The sequence below is a fragment of the Benincasa hispida genome, chromosome 9, assembly GCF_027475165.1.
Source record: "Benincasa hispida cultivar pf3 chromosome 9, pf3_genome.v1.1, whole genome shotgun sequence".
In the NCBI taxonomy this organism is placed as follows: Eukaryota; Viridiplantae; Streptophyta; class Magnoliopsida; order Cucurbitales; family Cucurbitaceae; genus Benincasa; species Benincasa hispida.
The window spans coordinates 49,923,884-49,944,327 of NC_143486.1; the positions used below are offsets into that span (position 1 = coordinate 49,923,884).

The 20,444-nt window shown below is 35.9% G+C and overlaps 1 protein-coding gene across 1 annotated transcript; it reads left to right on the top strand.

The window, feature by feature from the left end:
- The first annotated feature begins 1,100 nt into the window (after positions 1-1,100).
- LOC120084424 (DUF21 domain-containing protein At1g55930, chloroplastic-like) lies at positions 1,101-18,692 on the top strand. Its single transcript, XM_039040202.2, has 14 exons — positions 1,101-2,151; positions 3,315-3,412; positions 3,504-3,597; positions 5,877-5,954; positions 6,084-6,187; positions 6,354-6,435; positions 7,273-7,412; positions 7,662-7,740; positions 7,847-7,910; positions 8,750-8,841; positions 10,120-10,185; positions 10,443-10,559; positions 16,547-16,714; positions 17,419-18,692. Exons 1-14 carry the CDS (start codon positions 1,588-1,590, stop codon positions 17,644-17,646), a joined length of 1,974 nt encoding a protein of 657 aa, XP_038896130.1. The 5' UTR covers positions 1,101-1,587; the 3' UTR covers positions 17,647-18,692.
- The last annotated feature ends 1,752 nt before the right edge of the window (positions 18,693-20,444 follow it).

Consider the following 20,444-nt stretch of genomic DNA (forward strand, 5'->3'; position numbering starts at 1 on the left):
GTGCTACAAATAATCTAATTCTGATCATTCATGTATAGACACGCGAGCGGGGATATTTTATATAAAGGAATTTGTATAAGACCAAACTATGAAATGTTTAGTCTTATTATATAACATCGTTCATCACATAGACTTACATTTTACCAGGATGACCATAGGTAACATGACCGAAATCCTGAGTGAGTTGTGAACTCATGCCTATGAGGGCAGTTCTTTGATTTGTATGGTTGAGAGTGGCCAGGTCGCTGACTCAATAAGCCTACCATTTTGAGGATTCGTCTGATTGGGGAGCTGAGAACACAACTACACAAGATGGAATCCACTCCTTCCCCGAGGCAAGGGTAAGTAGATAAATTGCTCCCTTAAGGGCTCTAACGTGGCGCCACACCCTTTCCTGACCCGATAGAAGTTTAGTCATAGTTTGACTATGATCTATTGTTCATTAGAGGGATCAGTAATACTTAAGGAGTTAGATGTAACTACAGGAGTAAAATGGTAATTTGGTCCAACTGTACTTATGAGCAATCTGTGAAGGGTCATCATATTGTTGATTGGTTATATCCAATGGATACAGAAATATATCTGTAGTGCGAAGAGTGCAGCCGTCGGTCTTTAGTGGAGTGCTCGATAGTTAACGAATGGTGAATTATGTTATTAAAGAGTTTAATTAATTATTCATGTACCATTGGAGCTTAAAACTACATGTCCATGAGATCCCTTGGGAAGCTCAATTTTAGTTGAGAATCAATTTTTGGATTAATTTGAATTATTCATAGTTTTATATGTGATATAATTGTCATAATGCATTTGATACATTAGAGCTTAATGAGAGGAAATAAATATTTGAATGAGATTCAAATATATTTTATACGGATGAGATTCATAATTGTTAATTTAACATAAATATATTTATATTAAGTGCCATATAAAAAGAAAAGAAATTATATCTATATAGAAGTTTAGGTTGTATGTACTCGAGTGTTGCACGTCTGATCCGTATTGTTTGAAAATTGGGATGTAATAACTACTGTAGGATGGCCAAAATAAGTAGCGTTTACTCAAAATATAAAAATAAAATTTAAAGAAAAAACATACATTATAGATGAAAGGATGAATTCAAGATACAAAAGAGTGCAATTTTTCCAAAACTAGAAATACAAAAAGCCCAAACGAGTAGTGCACAACAAAACGATATGGTAATTGGTCCCATCTTCTTCACTTCAGGGCATCAAACATATTCTCAATTTATCTTTGCTTGCCCCGCATTGCCATTGACATATTTATGAAGAAACTAGCTTCCTTCGTATGCCTCTAAGGCTACCAACTCCAAATTCAGCCATGGTTTCAGCTTAGGATCAATTCTACCCCTCTTTGCCTTCCTTTTTCTTCTCCCTTCAATTCCCTGTTCCAGCAGAAAAAGAAGGAAGAAGAAGAAGAAGAAAGAAGCGGCCAAATCCCCTTTTACGTTACGTCTGAATTGATCAATGTCTTCCAGAGCGCATCAATAAAGTCGTTTGTCGCCTCTGTTTCGATCTCATTTGCATTCTGCATTGAATTTTGGGTTCTGGGTCATTGAAAATTTTGTTCATGGCGCTACAGTCTTCGACCCTGGGTTCGCCCGCCTTCTCTATCGGCGCGAAACCATTTTCTCTTCTGCATTGCTGTCGATATAAGGCTGTACCGGCAAGGATTTTCCGGAGTAACAATCGGCACCCTAGTCTTTATTCGTCGAGTTGTGTTCAATTTCGTACTTCTGGAAGCATTCTGTGTACGATTTATGAAGAAGCTAATGTGTTTGCAAATGGAACTCGTTTCCGATGTGGGGTCAGTGAGACCTCGAACTGCCCGAGTGTTTCTGAGCCGAATCGAGATTTTGTTAGAGAAATAGCAAAGCGTGGGATTCTTTTCACTGCAATTGTCTACGGTGTGCTGGTTGTTGGCTGTAAAAATGTTTTGGCAACAGAGGGCGTGGTTAGTTTCGGCAAGGATATTGTTGGGCAGGGGATATTGGCGTTTAGAAATGCGTGGCCAAAGGCGTTGCTGGTCCTTAAGATTTTCAAGGAGCAGGGTTTGATTTTGGCTTTGCTTTTGGGTCTCTCAGCGTTTTTCTCTATGGCTGAGACTTCAATAACCACACTTTGGCCTTGGAAGGTAATCTAGTTGTTGCAATCCATTTATTGTCATTCTTAGATTTTTTAAAGACACACCTGTTATGAGATTGAGTAATTTGATGTACATGCAATTGCTTCTTTTTGTTTATCAATTACATTCACCTGTTGCATGTAGCTTGTCAGCACCACACAACCTAAACTTGTATATAGATATAGACGCTTGTGCTCTCTCCCCCTTTAAATGCGATTTTCAGTATAGAGTTTGGCTTTAATATTAATGTTGGAAACTACTTAGAAAGCACCCCCTGAACCAAATTTACAAATTAATTTGAGTTTATAACATCTTGATGATTCATGCTAACTTCTTGTTCTCAGACAACATCTAAGCGCCTTCATGTTTCCTTTACTTTGATCAGCAAATTTTTCACTAATGATGTTAAAAGTGGAGCATAATTTTCCAATATGAAACAAGATGATGCTCATTTAGATGAAGAAGAGGTCATCTAACTTGATTAACGGAAATTTTGTGAAGCGTATGACCTCATGGGTTGAAATTTTTGTTGGATCAAACTCTACGGAAAATGGTTTGAAATGGAAATGGAGAATCTGGTTGGGAAATTGATATAGGATATAGATTGATCAACTTCACCATTCTAATTATGGACACCCGTGGATGCAATTCTACATCTATGATTATTAGACATAAGCATTTCCTTTTTGTAATTCTTTTTTTTGTTATAAGAAACAATTTCATTGATTGAGTGAAATATCCCAGGATATCCATAGATACAAAAGGGTCCATTAGGGAGTACAAAAGAGGTTTCCAATTTGTAGTGAGGAAAGAAAAACTATAACTTTCTAGAGTAGGTATATCTTTACACAAAAAAAAAAAAAAAAAAGCATTAAAGATGGTAGAATCAATGTTGTCTTCGGTAGTCTTGCTTTTTTCCTAGAAGATTCTTGATTTCTTTCATCCCATATCTTCCACACAAAATTGCACTAATAATGCAAATCCACGATTGCTCTTGAGTGTCTTTGAATGGTAGATCATTGAATATCAAATGGAACCAACTCTGAGTGTCGTTAGGGAGAGCCACATTTCCTTTTTGTACTTATAGTCATTTTAACAAATGTTTAAGTTAATGGCCCCCCCTCTCTCTGTTCTTTTAATTTTCTTTAATATTACTTTTAATACCGTATCAGGTACGTGAATTGGCTGAAAAGGAACCTGAAGATGGCGTCTTCAAAATGCTTCGTACTGACGTTACAAGATTTCTCACAACCATACTTATCGGCACAACGTAATACTCTTTTCATCTTTGTCACTACCAATTCAACAAGTTATATCAGCCTGGTTTTTTTTCTCATCTTAGATTCTGCTGATGTACTTAGTGTGGTAAATATTGGGGCAACTGCATTAGTCACTGAAGCTGCAACTGCAATCTTTGGGGAAGCTGGTGTTAGTGCAGCAACTGGAGTGATGACTGTATGTATGAATGCCCAATCTTGAACAATGTTCTGGAAATTAATGTACTTATCAACATACCCACTTACATACCTTACCTACACATGTATAATATGTATGTATGTCATGTACTCGATTATTGTGAAAAATGTATGCATCATGTTGTGTTGGCAAGAAACCTAACGGAATATAGTGCACTGGAATTTCAAAAAGCTCTTTCAACTTCTTAATGGGGGTGTGTATAAACTCAAAGAAAGATTGAAATTTGTGGTGCCTTACATTCCTTGAGTATGTTCTTTCAACCAACAAATACTAGAACTTGGAAGGATATCGAAAGAAAAAGCTGTCGTATTATTTAAGAAGGGTAAATGACTAAAAAAAAGTTAGGGATTGTGTGGATTCTTAGACAATTGCTTTCTACTTCTTAGGAAATAAATAAGCCAAAACGTGTCTGGTCATATGTTTTTTTAAGAGTAGTTTCTTTCCCATGTTTTTCTCTTTGTTTGTTCTTTTGACTAACGTACTTCTTAGTGAAATTTTATTGACATGATGAGCCACCAAAATCCTATAAAAAAAACATAATGAGCCACCAAATCACAGTTCTTAGAAATCCTTAAAAACCAGATTAGGCTGCGAAATAGCCCCTCCGTCTGGAAGGCTTAAGCATAACTGGAATTTCAAGGAGATATCCAAATGTGTCTTGGAAGTGGAAGAAGTGAATCCATTCATCATTTCTCCTTAGTTTGGAGATGTTGAATTCTAATATTATAATAGTTTCACTTATTGGGCATTTGATACCTAAGCAAATGAAGATAATTTTGAACAATTGTTGTGTGGTCAAAGGCTTAGGGGAAAGAAAATACTATAGATCAATAAAATAAAAGCTGTGTCTAGGGGAATTTTGTTGGAGAGGTATTACTAATTTTTAATACAAATATACCTGAATGGGGTACCTCTGTGTTTTCCTCTTTTGGAAGGTTAGGAGGACTCCCAAAAAAGTGAAGTTCTTTGTGTGACAGGTGTTGGATGGGAGAGTGAACACCCTGGATCGTGTCCAAAGACATTTTTCCTTGGTGATGTGTTTGCAATGGTGTGTTTTCTGCATGTGGCAGGAGAAGGACATCATTCATTTGTTTTGGGATTTTGCTAGAATGCTTATTTCCTTTAAAGTTAGTGCATAAGTTCTTTTGGCCTTTGGTTAGGTTGGAGCAAAGATGATCTATGATCAAGGAGGTGCTCTAGTTTTCTTCCTTTTTCGTAAGAGCATATGTGGTAGACTTGTTTCTTTAGCAGCTTTGTGGGAGATTTAATTGAAAAGAAACAGTAGGATTTTTATAGGGGTGGAGAGATTTTGGGAGGAAATCTGGGAGGTTGTTAGTTTTAATGCCTCCTTGTGGACATGCCTCAATCAGGCTTTTTGTATTGATCATCTTGGTTTTATTCTTTTGGATTGAAACACCTTCTTGATGAAGTCTTTGAGATGGCTAGGTTTTATTTTCTTGGTATTCCCTGTCAATACTCCTTGTGCAATTATACTCCTATAATCAGTTCGAAGTGAATTATTTTTGTAATCTTCTGTTGGTATTTTTTTAACTTCATCAACAAAAAGGGGATTTCCCTTTCAAAAGAAAATTTTAATTATGTTATCTACACCAATTTAAAGCATGATGTGATGTGCATTTTGCAATGCGATCCCCCAGTACCCTGAAAAGAAAAGAGAGCAATAGCAAAGCAAAGTTGTTTACGCTATCACCTGATTGATGTGTTGAGTAGTCTTCACTGTTGGTTCTTGTGTAGCCCTTTGTTTATGGTATTCTATCATCAGGAAGTTTGTATTTAAGTTTGAGTTGTCATTTGTATGATTGATAACACTGACAAGGGCATCATGTTTATGTATTTACATCTGTGTCTTCTATATTTTGTTTTTGCTTTACATTTTGGGTGTCCTCTCTTAATATGGAAACTGTCCTAAATAATAATTTTTATGGTGCAAATCCATTGGAGAATTGGATCTCTTACTTATCTATCATCAAGGGATCCAGGAGTGAGATTGATATCTGTTATCCCTTCCTATCACCCCAATTTATATATTCAGTTAAGTAAATTGACTGCACTTGTGGGGATTTAAGAGTTACCTTCATTTTATTTTTGACTCTTTATCATAACATGTTTTAAGTATACAAACCATAATGATATATCCCCTATATCTCTTTAACATGCATGCTAGATAATTGAAAATTTTGTTTGTTGCTAAAGTTTATTGGAACTAGACACCAATTGTACCTCCTTAATATTGCTAGGTTGCCATTTTGCTTCTCACTGAACTCACTCCAAAAAGTATTGCTGTCCACAATGCTACAGAGGTTGCTAGAGTTGTGGTAAGTTACACATGCTTATTGCATCACCAAACTCTGTATTAGAGGTTTTTAGCTCAATGCTTATTGATACTTATACATTACGACATTTGTTTTTTGTTCTATTAACTGCATTGATTTTATTGCCTGTAGGTCAGGCCAGTGGCATGGCTTTCGGTGATACTTTACCCAGTTGGAAGAATTGTCACATACCTATCAATGGGGATGCTTAAAATGCTTGGTATGAAAGGGAGAAGGTAAGTTTGGTAATATCAATGTTTCAGTTACTTGGAGGCTTCTGCTCACTGTTTCATTCTAAGGCTGTAATTGCATGAAAGTTTATGAAGCTCTTTATTTCTTCTTTCATCTGGGCATTGAAAATGCTTCATCTTAGCGCTACTTTCATCTGTGTTACTGTGTTAGTGAGCCATTTGTAACTGAGGAGGAATTAAAATTGATGTTGCGAGGGGCAGAACTGAGTGGGGCCATAGAGGAGGAAGAGCAGGTAATGGATAGGCTTCCTAGGACATTGTTCTATTAATAAAACTCTTGAGCTTGAATCCTGAAGTAAATCTTAGATGCTGTTACTTGTTGACAGCACATGTGAATCTTAACATCTAGAATGGTCTTTGCGGTAGTATACTGCAAGATTATCTCTTTCTTTCTCCTCTTAACATGATACAAATTATTTCAGAGAGCTCACCGACTTTATTATTGTATCTCAGATTTCAATTTCGTTGCTGATAAACATCTAAAATTGAATTGAAATGTGACTGTGGTTGTGGTTTCGTTTGTTCTCCCACCCCCACCCGGCTCCTCATTCTTTCTTTCTCTCTGCCAACAGTAAGAAAGGAAATTCATACAACGGAAAAACAATGAGGAGATATTGCAATATTACTTAATCTCCATGAACTATAAAATTTGGTTATATGGAAGCATAAGAGCAATCAGATGTCAGAAATTGGCACATTCGATGGACAATTTAATCTTTATTGTAAATTAGCTTGACTATGCTAATTGCTAAGGTCATTTTAATTTGGTCGAACGGACTTTGTCACGAATATTTTGAATATCTGTAAACTTCAAGAACAGCAGTTGCCTCTTGAGTTCTATTTATTTATTTTTAAATTTGTATGTCCAGCCGAATCAACTCCAGTTTTCTGTCTTGGTGGATTGTGAATATTCATTGTGTTGTGTTCCCTATTGCATGGTATCTGGGATAGTTTTCCTCGCCTCATGTGGATTTTTGTGACTTATTGAATTGTCTGGTTATGCCTTGAGTTGTACTTGATACTTTTTTGGGTTATCTGTGTAAAATGTTGTCATGATGGTTTCAATACAGGATATGATTGAGAATGTTCTTGAGATAAAAGATACACATGTGAGAGAGGTGATGACACCTCTAATTGATGTGGTTGCAATAGATGGCAGTGCCACACTGGTGGACTTCCACAATTTGTGGGTGACTCATCAGTACTCAAGGTACATTAAATTTTTGGGCTAAGTCTCCGATGGCCTTTCCCCACAAATTGTGGTTTGAATACACACAGATACACACACCTAGTTTTTATTTATCATGGACATGAACACAAACGGGGAAAAAGCAGAAGGAAAACTACTCAGTTAATTTAATGGGCTCCTTGTCTCCCAAAAGTAGCTGCTAACCTGTATTTCTTTCATTTGAACCTCTTTTGGCTATTCTAATTTATAATTAGTTGATTATCTTTCTAGGGTGCCTGTTTTTGAGCAGCGCATAGATAACATTGTTGGGATTGCATATGCAATGGATTTGCTGGATTTTGTACAGAAGGTCGAGTAGTTTCTTCCACTCCCCCCATCTATCATAGTTACAATTGCATGTTGCTAATTGCAATCAAAATCTCAGTGTAGAATTATTAACTCTTTTGGTTTTGTAGGGGGAAGTACTTGAGAGCACTACGGCTGGGGATATGGCTCATAAACCTGCTTACTTTGTGCCTGGTAATTTAAGACAAATGTCATTTTTTTTAGTAAATTTGATAGGCTGACTCAAGTACATAATGTATGGTGTTTATACCTTATTTACAGGCAACAAATTCCACGGTTCTTTTCTACAAGCTAAATGCTTCTTTCTTATGTACATACTTATTGAACTAATTTCTGCATTGTAAATGCAGACATCTGATTCCCCAACTTCACATTCGAAGGCTTAAGATTCCAATGCTGGCACCCTAACATCCAGTTACTGTTGTATTAATTGTATCTACTTTTATGGGCTAGAAACTTATGCTTCAGTTCCACCAATATAAGGACAGGTTTCCTTTTAGTGGCTGGATGTGGCCTCTTACACCATATTTAAATTAAAACCGTATTATGGTTTGAACTTTTTCTTCTGATATGTTTTTTATTCAGATGCTGGAAAATAATTAATTTTGAATAGATTTTTGAACCAATCATAATGAGTAACTCGTTATTTTGTCGTTTTCCTCTGCCAGATCTCTTTTCTAAGTTCTTTTTCTTAAAGAAAATTATTTTATGGCCATCAGCCTGAATATAACGAGGAACATCATTGCCTCTGTACTGTTCTAAATTTGTGGATGAATAAACAGTATAGCGCTAGCCTAGATTATATGTGTGTGTGCATACTTCCACAGATGGTTAACCGTGTGGTTGGTGAAACTTTTAGTCCAAACACATATCTGCAAGTTATATTTGAGTTTAACCACAAGTTGGGATTTTATCACATAAATCTTTTTGCTTTCATTTTCCAGTTGTTATTTCATAGTCTACCTAATTATCACTATTGTTTCATGTCAAAGTTGTTTTTATGGGTTTTCCAGATTCAATGTCAGTCTGGAATCTTCTCCGAGAGTTTCGTATCCGGAAAGTTCACATGGCCGTTGTGCTTAACGAATATGGTGGCACTGTTGGAGTATGTAAACTTGCCATTTCTTGGTTTTTATCTTACATAATGACTTAAAACTGTTTGAAACCAAGACCTTAACTAGAAATTAAAGAAATTCTACTTTTGAATTTTAACTCAGGTACCCTTCCTTTTTTTACCAATGAAAAAATAAATAAGAAAGACTTTAATTAAAAAAAAAAAGGTCTATTAGCTTTTACACCAATACAAAGTATATGAGAATCTGAGATAAAATAAAATCCATAAAACTATCCCGGAAGTTTTGCCCATTCCTTAGCCTGAGGAGCCAAAAATGCACTCAATGAAAAGCTAGCCAAAGAGTCTTCTTGTTCCCATGGAAAGGATGGCCATGAAAATTATGGTCAAGAAAAACATAGGGCGAGTTTGCAAAGCCAAAGTCCAACCAGAAGCATCAAGAATAAGGGCTCAGTAACGAGAAGTAAGAACAAGGAAGAAAAAGGTGACTCGGATCTTCACAATAAGCAGAGTGCATAATGCCCAAAGAAGGTGAAAGCAATATATAAGGCATATGTCTCTGAAGTCTATCCGTTGTGTTAACAACACCAAGACTAAGCTCCCAAAGAAAAATTTTGATCTTCTTGGTGTGGGAATTTGACCAAATCACCTTATAAAGAGAGCTGGTAGTACAATCAAAGTTGAGAGACTTGACTACAAAATTATTGGATGGATCAAGAGGCCAAGGCCAAAAATCATTGTAGTTATGTATCATAGATGATAGGAGATAAGAAAGAGAAATTCATTCAGTAGTTTCCAAATCATTTAAGATGCAGATGAGGAAATAGATTCCAAGTCATATCCTTTCTCCTGGGGGCTTTATCTTTCGGTGGTCAGGAATCCGATTCACTGCATAAAACCAATTCTCTCAATTAATGTGTACTGGGGGTAGTCAGGGGTCAGTCTCTAGGTTTGCAGTAATATGCAAGTAATGTGTACTGGGGGTTGTGGTTCGTTGATTGTGGAGATGCTCTTGAATCTTTCCTTTTGGGACAAAGGCAGAATCCTTTGGCATTCTTGTATTTTTGGAGGTATAGTAGTACTTTTTGATTTTTAAGGGTGTGGAGAGGTCTGCAAATGAAGTTTGAGATATTGTTAGATTCAAAACCTTGTTGGGGGGTGTTGGTCTCTTCTATTTTTTGCAAATTACTAAAGAAAGAGAAAATGGTTAGTTGAGAGTTGCATGACTATGTTCTAGTACTCAGAATATTAACTTATTATATCCTTTATTTTTGGTGAAGATTTCATTTTTTACTTTTCTGATGGAATCAGATAGTAACCTTGGAAGATGTGGTTGAGGAAATTGTCGGTGAAATCTTTGACGAAAATGATTCAAAGGTATAAATGCCACTGTCCTTTTTCTTTACTCCGAACATGCACCATCACTTTATTTTCTCGAGTCTGCTTTTTGATTCTGACAATTGATATCTTGGCTTTAGAAAACATCCACGTTCATGTTATTAAGTGCTATTATATTCTTATGTAAACTAAAAAGGTATAAGCACTGCCATATTGTTTGTCCTGCACGCATGCTATTTTTTATTTTATTTTATTTAATGATTCTTCTTCTGTTTTTCATTTTGAAAATTCTAAAGGAGGAGATCCAGAAAAAAACTGGCTATATTGTGATGCGAGCAGATGGAGTGTATGATGTGGATGCTAATACTGCAATCGATCAGCTCTCTGAAGATCTAAATATCAAAATGCCAGAGGTAGTATACTTTTATTTTATTTTTAAAACCCTCTAGGATACTAATTTTTCAATTGAAATGTTGACGGTGGCTCTTGTTCTGTTCTGGGCTTTGTTACCGCTGTCCAAGGCAATTTAGAATAAGTTATTTAGCAACAAAGTAAACTTGATGACTTATCTACATCTCCAACCATCTTCAGATTTTCACCAAGAGCATTTCTCAAAACTGTACACAAGTCGTCGATACACACGCATCATTTATGTACATATTTCCAGTTCTGTCAGTTTTTAGGTAAGTAATCATGTCTTAAATTTAATCAGCGAAATGCATGAACGAGGAAAAAGAGGACTAGGCATCCCCCTGACCCAAGCCTATAGAGATTGTGAAGAATGTATCCAGTTGATGGAAAAATATGGTTTAATGACAGAAAATTTAATAGAGGTTGTCCCACGAGCAGACATTGAACTGAATGATATTCTGACCTTTCTCAAGGTCTCTTTCTTAAATCATCGATTGACCCAAAAGCTTAAGCTTGTGGGTGAAGACAAATTTAATATTATATCATCTAATACTGTCCCTCATTTGTGGGCTTGAAATATTAAGAAGACCCAACAAGTGATAATCCATATTAATCGGGAAGGAAATAACATTGCAGGGGTTTGAACACTAAACCTCCTGAACCAACTTGCTCTGATACCATCTTAATCACCGATTGACTCAAAAGCTTAAGCTGATGGGTGGAGAAAAATTTAATATTATATCGTCTAACCTCCTCTTGGTGGTATTTTTGAAGAAAGTATGCTTCTTTTGGTTCTTTTTAGGCTTTTGTTCAACATACAACCTCTTGGTGATACACAAATTACATCAAAATTCTTTTGTAATTGTAGTCTTTTGGTGATTTTTCACAATTGGAAGGTTCTTCCTCATTAGCACTCTGGTGAGGGGTCTTCTCAACCCCTTGCCCTTAGGTTGTTCTTTTGTTTTCCTCCACATGGTTGTTTCTTATAAAAAAATATTATATCATCCAACAATTTCTATCCTAAAAACTCTTATGATTTGTTTTCACATATTTCCTACAAAGTGGCCATTACTATGAATTTCTTAGAAGTGAAAAAAGGTCAGAGACTTGGCTCCTTGATTAAGCGGGAAGGGGAACTTGCACATGTGGAAGGTACATGGCACAAGCATTGAAACTGGAAAGAAAGGGGAAGCCATGCTGAAATCAGACAAAGGGTAGATAAACATACAAATGCTCTAGATTTTTAATATGTTGCTGCTAAGATAACAGCAATAAGGATCCTGTTAGAAGTATTGAGTAAATGAACCAAAGGCAACAAAAACCTACGTTATTATAGGGCAAAAAAGGAGTATTGAATAACTTTTTTGGGAAGGAGGGTGTAGACGGATTTTTTTATTTTATTTTATTTTTTTAAATGAGAAACATGAATCATAATTTCATTGCTGGTATGAAATTACAAAAGGACAAAAGATGCCGTGTTGAGTTTCATAATGCTACCCCATTGTCAAATGAGAGATGTAAGGTCACAAACGAAGGGTGTGAATTTACACCATGTTAGTGAAGTATATAAAAGGTGATAAAAAAAATTGGGAGAAATCCTTAGCCTTTTCTCCAAAGATGCGTTGGTTACGCCCATTCCAAATGAGCCAAACGACGGCTTTGACGATGAAGGTCCATAATGTCGCTTTCACATTCTTGAAAGGATGGCCAATGAGAGTCATATTCAAGAGAGAATATGGGTTATTGGGGAACACCATATGATAACCAAAACATGTAAGAATTTTTTTTTTGCAAAAAGAGCGTACAAAATTGATACAACAAAATGTGCATAATGAATTCACAGCTATGATGGCACAGGACACACCAATTTGGAGCAGACATGTTCCAAGGACCTTTTTGATGAGGATGTCGGCTGTAGTGATTCTACAATGACTGACTTCCCATAAAAAGAACCGGATCTTTTTAGGGATAGGACCCCTCTAAATATTTTTATAAAGGGCAGAGTTCAAATCATTACCATTTGATGCAAGATGATTTGAGAGAGATTTTGAGGTGAACTTGCCAAATTTATCAAGGATCCACCTCCATGAATCCTTCACTGTGAGGCTGCTAGGGTCAAGAGGAGAGTGGATAAAATAGACCATTCATTAATTTCAATCTCATCGAGGCTTCTTCTGAATCCAAGGTCCCAAGCTTCATAATCATTGTTCCAGTATTGTGCGATGGTAGCCTCCTTTTTCCTCAAGGGGCATGAAGTCTAGGAAAGGCATCCTTGAGGGCTGAGGAGCCAACCCAAGTGTCATTCCAGAATGATGTATCTTCACCGTTGCCAACAACATGAATTATATGACTGTGAATGAGATCAGTTTGCCTAGCAATGTACGGCCAAGGGCTTTTAGCTGATAAAAAATATCTGCTATGTGGTTGGAGGGGAAGGCCATATTTAGCATCAATAAGGTTTCTTCATAGGGCATTTTCCTCACTATGATATCTCCAAATCCACTTGGGCAAAAAGACTCTTGTTTCTCTTCTTCAGATCAGTCAAACTGAGGCTTCCTTCAGAAGTAGGGAGCTGCACCTTTTGCCAACTAATTGAGTGAAAACCTCCCTTGTCTTTGTGCCCATTCCATAAGAAATTTCTGTGTAGCTTTTCGATCTGTCCAGCAACCTTGGAGGGGATTTTAAATAGAGAAAGGAAATATGTAGGAAGGTTGCTATGCATTGCTTGAATTAGAGTGACCGAGTGAGTTGACCGCCTTTGGAAATATAATTACCACGCCAACCATTAAGGTGCCTCTCAATCTTTTCAACGATGGATTCCCAAAAGGGAATAGAGAAAGATTTGCTATTAAGGGAAAAACCAAGATATGTCGAGGGCCAAGTGTCAGCCTTGCAACCAAAATTTGCAGCCATAGAAACAACCAATCCCTCATCAATATTAATGCACCACAAATTCTGATTTGACATGATTGATTCAAAGACCAGATGTATATGTCAAATGATCAAATAATTTTGAATAGGTTGGCAAACTTTTCCTCATATGGGGTGGAGAAGAGGATGGTATCATCCGCAACTTGCAAATAATTAATCTGTAGCTCAGAATTTCTGACAACAAAGCCTTCAATTTGATCAGTGTCTAACCCCTTAGTAAGCATTCTACTGAGATAGTCAACCACCAATGTGAATAAGAAAGGAGAGAGGGGATCCCCCTGTCTAAGTCTAAGGCCACGAGTGGCTTTATTCTTGCCCCTAGGTTTTCCATTGATGATAATGGAAAAATTTGCAGTTGACAGGCAGCCCATAATCTATCTTCTCCAAATGGAGCCGAAGCCTTTGATCATCATAAGCTTATCAAGAAACTCCCAATCAACCATATCAAAAGCCTTTTCAATATCAAATTTATCACCACTCCTCTTGTATTAGAACTAGTGTAGAGGTCTATCAGCTCATTTGCAATCAAGGAAGCATCAATGATCTGTCGACTAGCAACAAAAACAAATTGATTCTTGTAGATTGTATGTGGGAGGACCTTCTTCAAACGTTCAAATAGCACTCGGGAAATAACTTTGTATAAGCAAGCAGTTAGGCTGATCGGCCTATAGTCTCCAACTCTTTTAGCATCAATCTTTTTAGCAATAAAACAAATATAAGTCTCATTGAGATTGACATTGATAATGGACTTCTCAGAAAAGTCTTGGAACACCCTTTTAATGTCATCCTTAAGGATGTTCTAGTGCTTTTTAAAGAACTCAGAAGTGAAGCCATCACGACCAGGAGATTCATTATTGCCCAAGTCTGAAATAGCATGCCAAATCTCCATCTCAGTGAAGGGGTTTCCAGTGACCAAGCATGTTATGTGTCCAATTGCCAATGTTTGGAAGAGTTCTATTCCCAAGTTGTTTGGTATATCGAAACTCTGTTTCAATATCGCTATCATCAACTAAGCCGTGTCCCTGTCTAGACAAAAGATCAACAATCGTGTTTTTCCTTTTTCGATAAGACATGTATCGGTGAAATAATTTTCTGTTTTCGTCACCATCTTTGGCCCATTTGAGCTTGCATTTCTGCCTCCATCTGATCTCTTCTAAGTAAGAAAGTTCGGATATTTCAGCTTTAATAGTAACTCTCCTTTGCTGTCCCGAATGGTCAAGTCCATGTGACTCCTCAAAGTCATCTAATACACAAATCTCATTCAAGAGATTGGTCTTTTTAATTTGTGTGCAGCCAAAGGTGTCTTTGTTCCTTTCTTTCATCAAGATTTGTTTGAGATTTTTAAGCTTTTGAATAGTTTAGATTTATGTTCCTGTTTTTCTTTTGTTTTGTATTGCGTTTCTCAAAGGAGGATCCACCCTCTTCTTTGTTTTCAGTCTTTTTGCAAGATCTTTTCATTTTGTTGTGTTTGAGTTATTATGGATGTGATGAGGACACTAAGGGGGTGTCAACCTAGTTGAGATGCCCGGGTGCGTCTCCTGATCCCGAATCTTGTATCGTTCTCTTTCAAGTACACCTCTTGTACTTTCTTTTTATGCATTAATAAAAAGACTGGTTTCCTTTTCAAATGAATAATAAAACCATGGCCCGCCCATCTAGATATCTGATTTTGTTGCCACCAATTCAGAAGTAAATTCGCAAAGGAATGATTCCATCCACATATTCACAAACTTGAAGCAACTGGGGCCCATTTTTGAATGCCCAATGTGAGGAGTATTGAGTAGTGATAGAGGTCGATCGAGGAAGACGTTTAACAATACCATTTTTTAATTTATCAATACACTCTCCAGAGATAAGAAACTGATCATTTAGAGTCATTACTGGGGGAGTTCTGAAGTTAGACCATTTATATTTGCCATTTGAGAGAGGGGGGCCAATTAGATAGCAATCCTCAATAAATTTGTTGAAGAGGTCCATACAGGTGGTTTTCGGCTTGCCACTAGATTTTTCAAATGATCACCTTGATTCATTGAAATCACCCCAAGGATCCAGTGCTCGTTGCATAAATGTGAGTAGTCATACAATTCTTTCCAGAAAGGGCCCTATCTTTGGCCTTAGATGGACCATATACTCCTGTCAACCAAAAGAAAGCCATCCATGAGGGAAATCCGTATTGAAAAAGAATAGTTACCTTCGATAACTTCATCAACATGAACAGAGGGATCGTTCCAAAGAATGATTATACCTCCAGCCTTGTTTACCACATCCAAGGATGCCCAAGCGATTGTCTCGAGCTCCAAATGGTTTTAATCAATTAGTCGGTCAATATCAGATTGTTTTGTCTCCTACAAAATGACGAGGGTAGCATTGGTTTTGTTTAGAAGATCTTTGATCAATGCTCTTTTCTTCCTCAAGCAGAGGCCACGTACATTCCATGACAATAATCATTGTTGAGCGAGCAACCGGAGGCAGTGGATCCCTGTTGTAGTTAATAGAGGAGCTTAGATTTTTCAGCTCCCTCTTTAGTCTGGAGGATTTGTAGTTAATAGGGAGGGTGTAGATTGGATGAGTAGTAAAGAACGTGATTTGTAAAGAAACAAGCATTAAATATTCCTGATGTCGTTTCAGCGAAAGCAAATAGAGAAGATAGAACATCATAAAACACCAGAAGTAAACTGTCAAAGAATAGAATTTGGCGGCACCTAAGAATCTTTATGAACTCCTTGAAAGTTTTTCTATCTATTTCAAATTATAGTTACACTGGATGGCTTTGACTGTTTAATACTAAAGCCCATTCAATTACTTGGGTTTTAATTTATTGTCTTGAAGTGTAGTCACCTTCAGTTGTCTGTACTTATGCCCAGTTGATTGGAATTTTCTCTCTTAACCAAAGGGAAAAAACAAGAATAGTCGCATAACCATTAGTTCACATTCTTTACATCCTAAATATATAAATAGATCTATATACAAATCTATGTATGTTTGTTTGTATATTTTTAAAATTTGTACTTTCAATGCTGATTTCTAATTTCTTACATATTACTTCTTGTCACTTTAGGGTCATCAATATGAGACGGTGTCAGGTTTTGTTTGTGAGGCTTTTGGATATATTCCAAGGACGGGTGAAAGCGTTAAAGTGGTCCTTGAAAAGGAAGATGAAGAAGAAGAAGAGTCCAATTCTGAAAACAAGAATCAAAAGGAAAGACACTTAATCTTTAATATTGAGGTATAATTTTATATCTGTATGGTCTACAATTTTGTTTGGTATAATTGGCTGGGTTAGTACCAAAAAGCATTAAAAAATCGTTCAACCGATCATTCTTTTCAATTTATACGATTTTATCAACTGCCACCAGTTCTTAATCGATTTGCAAATGATACCGCTTACCTCATTTATTTTTAGTCAATGAAATGTGCATGTGGTATAATGTATATACAGATTATATATCTATTATTTAATGTGCAGAATAATGCATTATAGAGGTACATTACTCTGCAAATTAAGTTTTCACATGATGATGTGTCTTTTTTATGTCCGTTTTTCTTGAACTGGGGCAAACTGCCCTTTATGTCTGTGATACGATTCCTTAACTTTGAGATTTGGATTTTAGTATTAAGCTGATTATAGGGTGTTAAAGATTTTGATTAGTAGAAGATAGAACAGAGACTCCCTTTGGTCGGTATATATTCTCGCTTTCATTGTACTTCTCCAATTCTTCTCAATAAAAGTTTGTTTCTGAAAGAATAAGAAAAATAAAAAATAATCCTCCTATCACAATATGATATATGTATCAGTTCATTTTCCGGTCATCCTTGAAAGTTTATTTCTACACCACAATATTCACATCCTTTTCAGCAATTTTATGCTATGTCTCATTCAGTTTCTTTAATCTCAGAGCATTGTGGTTGATATGTTGGACCTTTGTGCAGATATTAGCAGGAAATGCTAGAAAGGTTAGTGCTGTTCGGTTTGAAAGGGTGAATGATGATAATGGTGAAGTGGCTCATCTTGTCCCAAAAGTGATGAAGAAGAAGTGGAGCAGTAGTAATGGGGAGTCTGGTAGTGTAGAAAATGATAATTTATTATCATCAGAGGGACTTGACGACAGCCTCTCTAGAGAGCATCAAAATGATGATCATAATAGTGATAGAAATTAGTGGGCATAACTCATTTTTGTTCCCTCATTCTTACAACACCATATAGAAGGTGAAGGATTAAATTGAAAACGCAAGACAAGCACCAACAAACAATAAAACTAACGTTATAATATTTCACAGATGAAGAGAGGTGTCAATATTTGAATCATCAACACAGTTTGTTCTGTGCATGACTGTTTCTCTTGACCCCATGTCTGATAAAGTAAGATTATCTGTGACTTGAAGATGAGATTTTCTGCTTTCCAAGACTGGCTGAAGGTATGAAGAGCTTTGGAGTGGTGACCTAGGTGGAAGAACTAGTTCAGAATGGAAATATAAACCAGTTTGCTCAGAAGACACTGCTGTATTAGCCTGTATCGACTCAGACGACAGCCTTCGAAATTCTTTCTGCTCTCTCAACTCCTTAGCTTTCTGCAATTGTCTAAATCTTTCCTGCAGCAAGGCGATGGAGGAGTTCATTGCTCTGGCATTACAGTTTTCACTACTCATTGTCAAAAGAAAAGAAGGAAAAGAAAAAAAAATAAAAAAAGAAGGAAAAAAAGTCAATCTCCACAACTCTTCGGCAACGAGACCTGTCAGGTAGCTCTTTGAGGAATGTTTGAATATTTGTATCTGTATTTATAGGACATGGGTAGGTGATATTTTGAGATGATTAATAGATGTATTAGTTAAGTTTAAGCTTTCGATTAGATATTGAATCGCGAAAATAAAGGAGAAGAAGGAGGTGCCAAGATGGAAAGGCCAAGTAGAAATGGCCAGGAGCAAAGCTGAGTTTTGGTTGTTGGATGTGAAGAAGGCAGAGAGTTCCAAGGAGAGAGAGGGATTGAGAGGCAGGAATGTAGCTTTTGTAGGCGTATGTTGAGTTCAATTATTGGATTATGATTTCTAGTCTGTTTGTCTGAGGGGCTGCGCTGGGCTTGCGCCTTTTCAATGGGATTTTGCTTTGAATGTACCTCTCTCTTTTTTCTCTTTTCTTTTTGAATTAGAAACTCAACATGTGCAATTGACAATGGTGGAAATGTATCCTTTTGGGGTTCCTTTGGTGATGTTCTGCTCTGCTCTCTCTTTTCTATATAATAATAATTACATTGTGCTTCACAATATTTTAAAAGAAACTCAATTTTCGTTTCTATCATTCCAAACCATCATTTCCAGTTACATTTGATTTGGTTGAAACTTTATTTTAGTTAAACCTTTAATCTAGACTTCCAAGATATTATAACTTAGTTCTTCTCATTTCAAAATTTTATTTTAAAAAAACATGGCATTTCATTGATCTATATGATAAAGAAGCATTATAGAGTGGTTTAAATACTCCTCTTCTTTTATACAAAGTTTATCAACTAAAGTAAGAACGAAAGCTAAGTTGAAACTGAAACTACTGAAGTTGAAGATTGGACCTCGACATGGACAAAAGTAATTAAACAGAATGTCTTTCAATATTGTAATAATCTTTTCCTTTTCTTTTGATAAAGAACCCTACTATCATGGTTTAGTATCATTATTATGTGACAAACTAATATAGATAGTCTTAATCTTATAACAACTCTTAGAGCGACTTAAAGAGGATAATATTTCATTATACTTCTTATAATGACTCAAAGAACATAGTATACCATTATACTTAATCTTATAACAATTCTTATAACGATTTAAAAGAGCATTGTATACCGTTGTAACGATTTAAAAAAAGCATAGTGTACCATTATACTTAGTCTGATAACAATTTAAAGAGCATGGTATAGTGTCACATTTAATCTTATAACAACTAGAAGAGCATAATATGTTACACTTAATTTTATAATAACTAGAAGAGCATAGTATACCGTTATAGTTAACGTAACGAGACACTTAGGAAGAAGGATTTTTTTGGGAAGGAAAAGGCATAAATGTGAGGATGGAAAAGGAAAAGGTGGGGTTTTGTCGTAGAATAGTTGGAATGAAAAGAGAACTCAATGATACCTTGTTGGAATGTAGGGTTTGGAAGATTGTTAGTAACACCACGAGTCCATTGACCAATGAGTGAACAAAAAATGGCCCACCCTTTAGCTTTATGAGATTTAATATTAATTCTTACAGCTAACTTCCAAATTCCACCACTACCCATTGCACCATTTTTTGAAGCATTCATCTTCTTCTACAGTTCTCTCTATTCTCTACCTCTATTTTTTTCTTCTATGTCTTCTTCTCACTTCACACTCCCAATGCTGGGATTTTCTAACTTCACCCCTTCAACTTCTTTCTCCATTTTTTTGGGGAAAAAAAAAGTTACATATCTTTTCTCAAAATGATTTCTGACGATATAACTCAATTATTTACTACTGCCCAACATCATAAATCTTTCTTCTTTGTTTTCACTGAATTTACTAGTTCAAAGTCGATATTAATGTGGTTATGAACGGTTCGTGTTTGATTGATCAGCTTGGATGTGTGCATTGATTCAATATGAGTGCCAATTGACATGTATTCTCTCTTTTGAAGGTTAGAGACTTAAATCTTCTTTATTCCTATTTATTACTAAAGAGGATATCTTTTTGTTCTCTAGGTTTTGAGTATAGTTTCTATTTAATCCCTATGTTTCAAAATGTTATACTTTTAGTTCTTACGAGTTTTGTTTCAATTTGATTTTTAAGATTTACACTTCTAACCTTCATTTTTCACTTAATACTTACTTATTGTCTTTAGTTTTAATGTCCATTAATTAAGATGAATTTTCACTATTTTTTATCACTATTAAAATTAAGTTTAAAATTTAACTTGATAATTATTTTATATTAATTAATAAACATTAACGTCAA

Excerpts from the sequence above, each read along its gene's own strand:
- LOC120084424 (XM_039040202.2), top strand. The coding sequence starts at position 1,588 with ATGGCGCTACAGTCTTCGACCCTGGGTTCGCCCGCCTTCTCTATCGGC. Across the intron at positions 10,186-10,442 it reads TTGACGAAAATGATTCAAAG|GAGGAGATCCAGAAAAAAAC; the intron begins GTATAAATGCCA and ends AAAATTCTAAAG. Across the intron at positions 10,560-16,546 it reads TAAATATCAAAATGCCAGAG|GGTCATCAATATGAGACGGT; the intron begins GTAGTATACTTT and ends TTGTCACTTTAG.